At 47.3% G+C, this 11,847-nt stretch overlaps 1 protein-coding gene across 1 annotated transcript in view; it reads left to right on the top strand.

Annotated features, from left to right (window-relative positions):
* The first annotated feature begins 264 nt into the window (after window positions 1-264).
* Window positions 265-11,847, top strand: part of LOC126474289 (uncharacterized) — a 176,557-nt gene continuing 164,974 nt past the window's right edge. Inside the window, exons 1-2 of the mRNA XM_050101753.1 lie at window positions 265-347; window positions 10,477-10,562. Of these exons, the coding sequence (XP_049957710.1) occupies window positions 265-347; window positions 10,477-10,562 (169 nt within the window). The remainder of the gene's footprint in view (window positions 348-10,476; window positions 10,563-11,847) is intronic.

The following is an 11,847-nucleotide window of genomic DNA, read 5'->3' as shown; positions in this document are numbered from 1 at the left end:
ATAATTGAACAGAGCTTCGGAGTTTCTAGAGAAGTTGGAAATGGGAATGTTGACAGAGACGCGTTGCAGAGAGAACTCGAACTCCCGTGAGTTAGCTCCGTCAAAGCGGTACATTAGGTCGTACGGTAGCAGGAGCAGAAGTTGGCAGGAGCTGCGAAAGTGTGTGGCGGTGAGGGGAAGATGGGTAGCGGGAGGGGAAGGCCGAGGAGACGAAGTGGTGGGCTTCCAGGGGGAGGGGAAGGGCGAATTGCGGCGGAAGATGAGATGGGAGACCGAGGGACGCTGAGCCAGAAGCCGAGCCGGCGCCCCCAAGTGTCTGTCTTTGTCGGAGCCTTCCGCAGGGTAAGGTACGGCCGCCCACAACCTCACATCCTGTGGTCGTCCGCTGCAGCCGCCTAACGTGACATTTCCGGCCGTTCTGACCACTCGCGTGACGTCTGTGGTGCAGCAAGTGTTACACATTTCTGGAAGTTTCGAGATGAATAATATCACACTGCTGTTCGTTTCTTTTTTTCGAGGCCAGAATCGGAAGGAAGCTTTGTAGCGAGTCTGCTGAGCCATCCGATTATCTCATTAGAACCATTCTACATGTTCTGCAGAGACATTTGATAAAATACACAAAATGCTAAAATTGAAAGGAAGTCCCGCCCACAGACCCTGCAGACCACGCGGTAGTCAAGCGATAGATCATCGTCCTGAGCCAATCACCACCGGATGAGGGTGGTGTGGAGGGCACGACAGGGACTTCACGCGCCCTGACGCACTCCCAGCCCTCCACTTCTCACTCAGAAAGCTCCCCAGCCGGCGTCATGAAGCTGTGGCCGGGTGCACCACGGTACGGTTCAGTCCTCCAGCTGAAGAAACATCCCTCGCAGTACCGCGAATCCACACAGGGTCCCCCGCATGAGATTCCCTCATGTGGAGCAATCGTCTACGGTGGTGGACGGCTTAGAATGCTAGAGTGTTACATTTATGTAAGTTTTGGCTGTGTTACCGCCGCCTCCCTCAAGACGTACACAAATTTATTTGTGGAGTGTATTGCGTCATTAACAGCAGTGTCGTAGCACGGACGATGTCCAGTTTCTCAGATTTTACTGGCGACTACCAGTACCGGGTCACGCTTCGCTGTGGTTCGAACTGCTTAAATGGAAAAGAAAGAAATGAGAATGCATGCGTTTCTAATATGAAACTTCCTGGCAGATTAAAACTGTGTACCCGACCGAGACTCGAATTCGGGAACTTACCTTTCGCGAGCAAGTGCTCTACCAACTGAGCTACCCAAGCACAGCTTTAATTCCGGCCTGCCTTCCTTTCCTCCATGAGTGCTAGCTCTGCAAGATATGCAGAGGAGCTTCTACGAGGGTTGGAAGATAGAAGACGAGGTACTGGCAGAATTAAAGCTGTGCGGAGGCGTCGTGAGTCGTGCATGGCTAGCTAAGTTGGCAGAGCACTTGCCCGCGAAAACCAAAGATCCCGAGTTCGAGGCTCGATCCGGCACACAATTTTAATCTCCCAGGAAATTTGATATTAGCGGACACTCCGCTGGAGAGTGAAATTTTCATTCTCGTTTCTGTTTGGGGATTGGAGACACGTGCTAATCCCCTTATCTCCCCTGTCTCTGTCCTTCTCCCTCTCTCTACCCACCACCTCCTCCTCTATCCACCTTCACCTCCCCCATCTCTCTCTTCATCTCCTCCTGCCTGCCCCCTCTCCCTGCCTGTCTCCTCCATCCTATTTTGGTTGCCCATTTCATCCGCTCATCTGTCCATCTGCTTCTCCCTCTCTCTGTCCACTTGACCTTGTTCATTGTTGTTGCAAATTCAGATTCTATAGTAGTATTCCAGTCGTAATACAGTAAGCCATGAAAATAATTTTCATCTTTGCTAACAACGCTTCATTATTGTGTATTTTATACACATATATTTACGTATTAAAAAGTACATAATGTGTCTGTTCTAAACGTTTATTACAGTAATGTGCAAAAATATGAAGTATATCAGAAAGGCACATTTTGAAATTTTTGGTAACAACGTTTCCCTTTACATATTAAATATATATTTATTATATGTATTAAAAATATACTTGTATTAAGGAATTACGTACCTAAAAACACGCCCCTGTTAACATTCAACGTTGTGTCAAAATTTCGAATCAATCGGTCAGAAACTTTCGGAGATACACTATTTTGAGTAAAGGAATATTTGCATTTTTATTGATAGGATAGACGAAATAACAGTGGTCGGTGTTAGGAGAGAGGGACGCACACGTCTTACTGACAGTTGGTGGTCCTCTTCGGATCGCCGACAAGCAGTGTGGGGGCCCCGTTTCCCGCTGTTAAGCGGACTTTAACACTCAGTCCTTAAATACGCAAGAAAATTGTGTCAATATATTGCGCGAAAGTGCGAAACCTAGAATGACACAATATTATTGGTCAATATGTATGCTCGAGACGTGTCAGTTAGTACTCTCTCTTTGTAGTCAGCATGTCAGTGCTGGACGACGTGCAAGTCGCATGTGTTCCGTTGAAATTGTTCGCCTTGCAAAACTCAAGAAGAAATTGTACAGAAGACGAAACTGAAAAGCTTTCAATAGACATTTCAATAGAGGAGGGGGCTCGTTCGCTGCAGCACAAATTTTCAAAGCACGACAATAGCCAGTCACAAATTAAACAAAGAAGTTGTTAAATTTATCATATACGTATGTTGCCTCCTATGTGTTCCACTACTGAAACAACTTTTGCAAACGAAATAATTATTTGATGATTACTGATTGGAAGTTTACAGTGTCTTATGTCCGTAATGTGACAACTGTTGTGAGGAAGAAACCAACATATACGCGCACTGATCTTATTTTGCAATTCTAAAACCCGCTACAAGTAAAACGAACTTTTATGGCTACAGTCATTGCGCCATGACCTTCTGTCTCCTGTGCCACTGTGGAAAACGAGTCATATGGCATTTCCTAAACGGTCAAAAACTTAATTTCTCAACGTACTTTAATATGACGTCCAGCACACTCCCGAATCTTTTGCCATTTACTTTGTTTCGTTATTTGTCAAAATTCGTTTGGACTGAACTGAATTCTTCTGCGTCTTGCCAGGAACTGCGTTTATTGTGCAATACGACGGTTACTGGACAAAATATATTGTGAAAGATATTGAGAGAGCGTCTATATTCTTAAATCTCTGCAGCCTCGTTCGACATATTGCGCAAGCCGTCAGCATAGCTCTGAGAAGGTCAATACTACTGTGTAATTATCAGTATTGCGCAATAAATATTGAGTGTGTGTGGGCCCGCTTAGTCGTGGTAAAACGGCGCCGGCTGCACTGCATGCAATAGAAGTTTAGGGAAGTCCATTAATCATATGAGACTTTTTTTTTTCCAAAATAGTTCTCCTCTCCCCTTAGTGAAATGTGGTGAGTAATTGTGGTACCGCATCCCCCTCAAGTGGGTTTGCCCCGCAGTTGTGTAAAAACACGTAAAAATGAATTTTTTAAAATTTGTTTTTAACACCTTAAAAAACGTGGTTTATTTAGAAAGTGTATTTAATAGTGTTTCTAAACCAGACTATAAATACTTTATTTTAAAAATACCACATCTGGGCAGTTTTCAGATGGACAGGCAGACAAAAAGGCGTTACTAAAATAGCATTAATAGTTTTGACCGATGTCTAAAAATTTTATCTTTTATTGATATTTTCTACACGTTAAATGTCACTGAATCTCTACTCACTCAGCAGATGAAAGGTCACATCGAAAATAGCTTCTCAATCTCTTGGTTTAAATGATCACTGAGAGAATTTCCGTCGGTGAACTTCGGCTTAGGTTCCTTCCGCAAACGATTAACATCTTGCTCGCTTAACATACGCTCTGTGATGGTATTTACACAAATGTATGTTCGACTGAATAACATCGGCTTTATGTCGTTGCAGAACATCACGACTGACTCGCCGACTGACGCGCAGTGATTTCCTTTGTCGCGGAGGGGAACTCCCCGAATGAAATCTGACTCACTTGTGGGAAAGCTGTCTCAAATCGGAGAACGCCGGAAGTGCACCCGCGTAAGCCATTCAGTTCCGTTCAGAGTGGCTACAAGGATTCTTCGGCACTGTAATATTGTCTTGGCTCGGGATTAATTTTAGAAAACAAAATGTTATCAGGGTGTGGCACAAAAACCGCCCGGTAAAGCCTACACATCGACATAAAATGAAATGTAATGTATTGAATATGATCACTTACCTCCTCAGAAGGTGATGCAAGTGACCTCCCCCCAGTTCAGCACACACGTGAGTACGCTTGAGGAGATTCATATAGGTATACCCTTGTGAGTTCTTGTGTTGTGATACTGTTGATGATATCATGGATCCTGGTTTTTCAAGAGTGTGTGGATTTGTTTCGTATGCTCTTCCCTTTAACAGTCCCCCACAAGCGGAAGTCACAAGTGGACGTCTGGTGACCGACAAGACCACAAGCCTTTACAGATTGTTCTCTCTGGTGTAAACATCTCACGCACGCGGGACAGTGATGCAGCTGATGTATGGCATGTTGCACAGTCCTCCTCAAAGTAACATAATTGACGCTCGTCTTCTGTCAAGTTTGAATAAAACTCCTCCAGGATTCCCGACTGCACATCACTATTCACTGTTGTCTCAAGGGCTATGGGCCTCATAAAGCGTGTGGCAAAAATGGCCCACCGAACACCAATCTTTTCGCCATGCAAGGATGCCTGGTGGACCGCGCGTGGATTTTCTGTCGCTCAGTAAAGGTTGTTTTGGGAATTTATGTAGCCAGACAGTTGGGACCGCGCCTCGTCATTCGTGAGGAGCCTTAGTGCGTCCAAGACACCACTGTCAAAATTTCTCTACAGCCGTGAACATAAATGTTCTCTCTTCTGCAGGTCAGGCTCCTTCATTTCTTGCGCAACACTCATCCGGCACGGTTTCAACTTCAGTCCCCTTAAAATTCGTCTACACCTCTCTCACACGCACGAACCTGTTGGCTCGGTCTCCCGGTTGACTTACGAGAACATTATCCTGCACCTGCCGATCCTGTATGCCGCCATTCTTCAGTCAGTTCCTGTATGGTGCGTCTTCCTGGCACAGAACGTCCTGAAAATTTCTCCTGAAACAAAGTCCAAAAAGTCACGCACGAACTAATCGTTTCCTCTGATGTACCGACACTGTGCGGAACTTTCCTGTTGTGTAAGATAGCTGCAGCCACAGCCAGTGAAACTTTTCGGAACCAGTTGAGAAAAAGGCCTCACTGTGTGAAGCCGAGTTAGTGTGAGTGTCTAATAATGCCTTATTCTTTACCCGAATGTTTCTCGATTCCCATTATTATTGACGCGATCACTGGTACGTTATCGTTGTCGCACTCTGCATATTATCTGAATTAAATAGTTGACAGTAAGTTTTTCATTCACCAGTCCCCCTTCCCCTTTTTTAAAATGATATTTGGTGAGGTGTTGCCGGACCGGAGGCATGGGCCATGGAGGCGTATGTGAGTAGTATTGGAAGAAAGTCGAGTTCAATAAGAAACGACCAGACACGGGCTGCAATTGGAATCCCCGATCTGGACTGCTGTCATGGGAAATGGATGGCCATGTTATGGGAAAGGAGACGGTAATTTCGATGGTGAGGCGAACTATGAATACGGGCGGTATAATTCACAACCAGTTGCTGTCACTTCATCTGCAATGGACGAATGCCAGCCACTACGAGGAGGCTGCCCAGTGGACTGGTCTGCGAAGCTCCCATTGCAAACCGAACTCCACAGTGGTGGATACAGCCCAGCACTTGCAATGCTGAGGGTGATGCTGAACCATACGCCAAGCTCCCATAGTAAAGACGGGACTGCACAAGGGCTTTGTACAGCTGCAGCAATGTAGAGCGACCAGCACCTCATTTGGTGTGGCTCAGGCATTAAAAATATCAAGATGCCACCAGCACTTGTTCTTAAGTTGAAGGGGAAGCCAAGTTAAGTGGGCATCAAAGACCAGTCCCAAAAAGCGGTAAGTCTCCATACATTAAGCAGTTGGTCATGAAGTTAAAGTTCCGAATGGGGATGGACAGTACAACAATAACAGAAGTGCATGATACAAGTCTCATTGGTTCAAAACTTAAAGTGAGTGAGGGCCCATGACTGCTCTCTTCGTATGGCTCCCTGCAGTAGACGTTCAGTCACACCAATAGAGAAGGAACAGAAGAAAATACAAAAATCGTCAGCATTAGGAGTGGAGGTACTGGAGAACCTACTGCTAGTGTGAGACCATTAACAGCAATTAAAAAGAGTGGGACACTCAGGACAGAGCTATGCAGGACCCCATTCTCCTCGATAAGGGGCAAACTGATTGAAGTACCGACACGAACTCTGAAACTGTGAAGCGGCAAGAAGTTCCGTATCAGAATCAGAAGCGGACCCTAGAGACCCTACTCATGCAGAGTAGCGAGGATGTGGTGTCACCAAGTGGTATCGTAGGCTTTCGTGAGGTCAAAAAAGACGGCAATAAGGTGTCGTCTCCGGGAAAAGGCCGATGGGATGGCAGACTCAAAGTGGACCAAGCTGTCAGTGGTGGAGTGCCCTTGACGAAAATTGCCCTGGGACAGAACCAGAAGACCCCAAGATCCAAGGTGTCAACACAACCACTGGTTACCATAGGTTCGAGCAGCTTTCACAGAATGTTGGTGAGGCTGACAGGACGACAGCTATCCACATCTAGTGGATTCTCACCAGATTTCATTATTAGAATGGTGGTACTTTCTCGCCATTGCGACGGGAATCCGCCATCGCTCCAGATGCGGTTGAAGACAGCGAGGAGGTGGCGTTAGTAATCCACTTCATAATCATTTGGGAATGGATTTGTTCTGGTGCAATGGATTATCAGGGCAATTAGCAAGGGCACTGAGGAATTCCCACTCGCTGAAAGGAGCCTTGTATGACTCAAGGTTGGCATGGAGCAAAAGATAGGTGTTGTCATTCCACTACCTGTTTTAGGAGATGAAAGGCAGGGCGGTAATTCTCAGACACAGAGATGTGAGCATAATTCACGGCAAGATGCTTTAAAATTATGTCTAGATTGGGCAGATACAGCTCCATGTGTGGAAATTCCAGGTGTACCTGCAGGGGTTTGATATCCATAAAGGCGTCTGAGCTTGGTCCAAACACGGGAAGGAGAGGTTCGTGTTCCAATGGTGGAGACATATCGTTCCCAACACTCTTGCTTCAGTCGTTTAATGAGTGGGTGGAGCTGGGCAGGGAGCCATTTGTAGGCAATGAGGTTCTCCTGGGACGGGTGGTGCTTATGACGTTGGAGGGCTCACCTACGGTTTCTAATCACCACAGCTATTTCCTTTGATCACCAAAGCACTGACTTCCGCTGGGGCAACCCAGTTCACCTGCGGCAACAGTGTGTGGTAGTGATGGTCTGGATCACCTCACCGATGTTGCTACGCAACGGAGATTCAATGCTGCTAACAGTGGAAGCAGAGGTGAAATCTTCCCAGCTAGCTTTTATAAGAGCCCTTTTCCAGGTGAGTAAAGCTGGGGTAGGGACAGGAAGAGTGGAAAGTGGTCACTACCACGCAAGTTGTCATGAGTTCTCCAGTGGATAGATAGGAGAAGGCCAGGCTGAAGGCCAGGCCGAGTATGTGCCATGTGCCACACTGAAATATGTGGGGGCACCTGCATTTAGGAAGCAAAGGTCGAGTTGAGTTAGAAGGTCCTCAACATCTTTGCCGTGGACAGTAACCTTGGTTCCACCCCACAAAGGATTATGGACATTAAAATCGCACAGAGGAAGAAAAAGTGGGGGAGTTGCGAAATGAGTGCAGCCAATACATGGGGCGGTGTGTCACCATCAGGAGGGAGGTGGGTATTACAGATGGTACTTTCCTGCATTGGCTTCACCAAGACAGCCACAGCTTCTAGAGGCGTTTGAAGGGGCACAGGTTCGTTACAGGCACAGGTAAGGACAAAGATACAAACTCCACATGACAGTCTGTCACAGACATGACGGTTTTTGTAGCACCCCCAATAGCCAGAAAGGGAGGGGGTCTGCATTGCGGGAAACCAGGTTTCCTGAAGGAAAAAGCAAAAAGCAGGTTTAACGCTTAAAAGTTGACATAACTCGGCCAGGTGGGAGAAAAAACCGCCGCAGTTCCACTGGATAATGACGCTTTCTGTCATCTGGGAAGTTTTATCACCTCCCACCTAACTGTCATAGTACTTCCAGTGGATCCTGATGCTGATTGGAATTCCTGTGTGATAGTCTGTATACATTACGAACCTCATCAACTGTTGGCGGTCTGTCAGTCAACAGGCGAGGTCGGCCTGTGCGCTTTTGTGCTGTGCGTGTCCCTTCATGTTTCCACTTCACCATCACATCGGAAACAGTAGACCTAGAGATGTCTAGTAGTGTGGAAATCTCGCCTACATACGTATGGCACAAGTGACACCAAATCATCTAACCACGTTCGAAGTCCGTGAGTTTCGCGGAGCGCCCGATTCTGCTCTCTCACGATGTCTAATGACTATTGAGGTCGCTGATATGGAATACCTGGCAGTAGGTGGCAGCACGATGCACCTAATATTAAAAGACGAATGTTTTGGGGGGCGGGGGTGTCCGGATACATTTGATCACATAGTGTGTGTATTATTAATGAGCATCAAACAAATCGATTAAAAGAAAGTACTAATTTTTTGGCAGGAGCATATAATATTGGCAGCAGCACTACACAATGAATGTCTGAAGACAAAACCATAATTTACCTCCTTCTGCTATCTGTAGAAAATATAGAAAAAGAAATTGTGTCTTTCATGAGAACATGCCACTGAAATATTTTTCAAGGGCTGTCTGCAGCATTCTGGCTGCAGGTGTGATACACATGATCTTCGGGACTCCTTTGATCTATGCTGGGTGATAAACGACTGATGGCGATATATATATATATATATATATATATATATATATATATGATCATACAGTATAAAGTTGTGGGTCTTTGTACTTTTTTCTTTTTCTTCTTATTCTGCTTTAATCCACTTGAAGATTACCTCTGATGCAGTAAACTAGTTTTAATGATTATTATAATTTAATAATCATGATATTTCAATAAACAGAGAGTACCGACACTAATCTGCTTGACAACACTGTCTGTCGCACTGCTGTGGTTTTTACTCGAGAGCCACGTTTTACCCTTCACAGGGCTTCCGGTAGGAAATGTCTAAGAACAAAACCTTTCTATCCGCTACTAACAAACGTACTGGGATCTCAACCGTGGCCCACAGAAGGCTCTACTGCGGAGCTGTTATTCCCTGTGTAGATATGTTCTACGAGTGATACAACGCAGCAAATCTCTGTTTAGAAATGAGCTCACTTCTTCATGTTAATTGTCTCCTGAGGAAAGGCTGCCGTTTATCGGTCAAATTACTCCGCACAAAAAAATTTTCAAATGTGTGTGGAATCTTATGGGACTTAACTGCTAAGGTCATCAGTCCCTAAGCTTACACTCTACTTAACCTAAATTATCCTAAGGACTAACACACACACCCATGACCGAAGGAGGACTCGAACCTCCCCCGGGACCAGCCGCACAGTCCATGCCTGCAGCGCCTTAGACCGTTCGCCTAATCCCGCGTGGCATACTCCGCACAATTAAAATGATTTAGGAATGTCTGTGGCACAGCGAATGAGACTTGTGAGTGCTCAATCAGTCACTCAGAACGCCCCAGTCGTTACCCCCGACAAAGCGAGGTGGAGGAGTGGTTAGCACACTGGACTCGCATTCGGGAAGACGACGGTTCAAACCCGCGTCCGTCCATAGTGATTTAGGTTTCCCGTGGTTTCCCTAAATCGCTTCAGCTAAATGCCGGGATGGTTCCTGTGAAAGGGCACCGATGACTTCCTCCCCTGTCCTTCCCTAATCCGATGGGACCGACGGCTTCTCTGTCTAGTCCCCGCCCCCAAATCAAGCAACCAACCAACCATTACGACCGGAGTGAACCCTCCGGCAGGCCATTGTGTGGCCGAGCGGTTCTAGGCGCTTCAGTCTGGAACCGCGCGACCGCTACGGTCGCAGGTTCGAATCCTGCCTCGTGCATGGATGTGTGTGATGTCCTTAGGTTAATTAGGTTTAAGTAGTTCTCAGTTCTAGGAGACTGATAACCTCAGATGTTAAGTCCCATAGTGCTCGGAGCTATTCGAACCATTTTTTGAACCCTCCGCCGCCTGTGCTTCCTCCGCTGTGTCCAGCCGCGTCCTGAAAGCGCCGGTCTGCGTGCCTGCAGGGGAGCCGCCATGCGCGCCCGCAGCACCGGCTGCCGCGCCGCCTGAGCGCAGACATGGCGAGCGCCGTCGACGTCTGCGCCGTCTCCGCCGGCCTGCTGGTGGCGGGGCGCGTGCTCGGCGCCGCGGCCGTGGCGACCGCCGCCGCCGCTGCCAACGTCAGCACCTCCAGTTCCAGCCCTGGAAATGGTTCCAGCACGGAGCCGCGAGCCGCCAACTCGTCCGCCGCCTTCGCCAACATCGACGACGGCGGCGGCATCGACCCCAGGGACTTTGCGCAGGGTAAGTGCCACAGAAACTGGGGTCCGGACAAAAAAGTGCAAACACCGTGGTAAATGCGTGCTCGAACGTAATGGAAAAACTTTCCGAGCCTGCAGGTGGGGTTTTTGTATTTGATCAGCGTCCTCTGTACAGTACGACTGTCAGTCGTGATCAGAAAAGCGGTAAATTGTCTCTCTTTTTCTGTGTTTTCCCCGTAGTATATTTACTAAATTTCTGTCTGTTTTTGCGTTTATGAGGTTCAATCTAGCGTTTTTGTAAGGATGAATTCATTCAGTCTGTAGCGCTATAGTTACTCACTGAACAGCCAGCTCATTAAAGCATCAGCGCCCATTGGCGACGTATCAGGAGGGTAGCAAGTTGCATATGTAGGATTCTGTCTGCTTTTTTAGTATACCTCTTCTATTAGTCTTGCTACGATGATTAGGATGTGTGCATACTGTGCAGATATAGGAGGAGCTGGCTGTAGGTCGCGAACTGCTGAATGCGCTTTTGGATACAATCAGTCAACTTCAGGCTGCTGCCTCGGGTTGTAGCGTTGGCGATGGATCCACCTTCACAGAAGGGGGAGTGGTAATGCGTTCATGTCGCTCTAGGCTGAAGGCCATAGTGAAGACTGGCTGTCTGGTCAAGCCCATTCACTCTGTCAGAGGACAGGTGGCCCCTCCTTCAGCAGGATCTGAGCTGGCATATAGAGGGAGGGTTATCTGGAGCTCCAACATAAGGCGCGTTATGGGGCCCCTTACGCAGGCAGTGTTCAGGGCTGGAAATAAAGCCAATGTGCGTTCGGTATGTCTGACAGAGGGCCTCATCCAAGATGTGTTGACGGTCTCGCTTGTGGCTAATGAGCGTGCAGGGTGCAGTCATCCGCAAGTTGTGGCTCATGTCGGCACCAACGACGCCTGTCGCATGGGTTCTAAGCGACATCCTCAGTTCATAAAGGCGGCTGTCGGAGGTGGTGCAGACTGTTGTCCTCACTTGTGGGTTTCATGCTGAGCTCCCAATTTGCAGCATTGTTCAGAGTTGATCGAGGTCCATCAGTTTGAAGCCGAGTGGAGCGTCTCAACCAAAGGCTCTGACGACTCTGTGACGGTCCTGGCTGGACACTTCTGGACCTCTGCTATCGTGTGGGGATTTGTAGGACTCCTCTTGATACGTAACGGGTGCACTACACAAAGCAGAGTACTTGTGGAGCACACATGATTTTTTTTTTTAGGCTACACGGTAGTTTGAGATGCTCTGATGATCGCTCGATACTTCTAATGCCAAAATTTTGTCAGTAACAATC

This window comes from Schistocerca serialis, chromosome 4 (assembly GCF_023864345.2).
Source record: "Schistocerca serialis cubense isolate TAMUIC-IGC-003099 chromosome 4, iqSchSeri2.2, whole genome shotgun sequence".
NCBI lineage: Eukaryota > Metazoa > Arthropoda > Insecta > Orthoptera > Acrididae > Schistocerca > Schistocerca serialis.
Note: the sequence above shows the minus strand (reverse complement) of the source record. Positions and strands in the feature narration are given on the sequence as shown.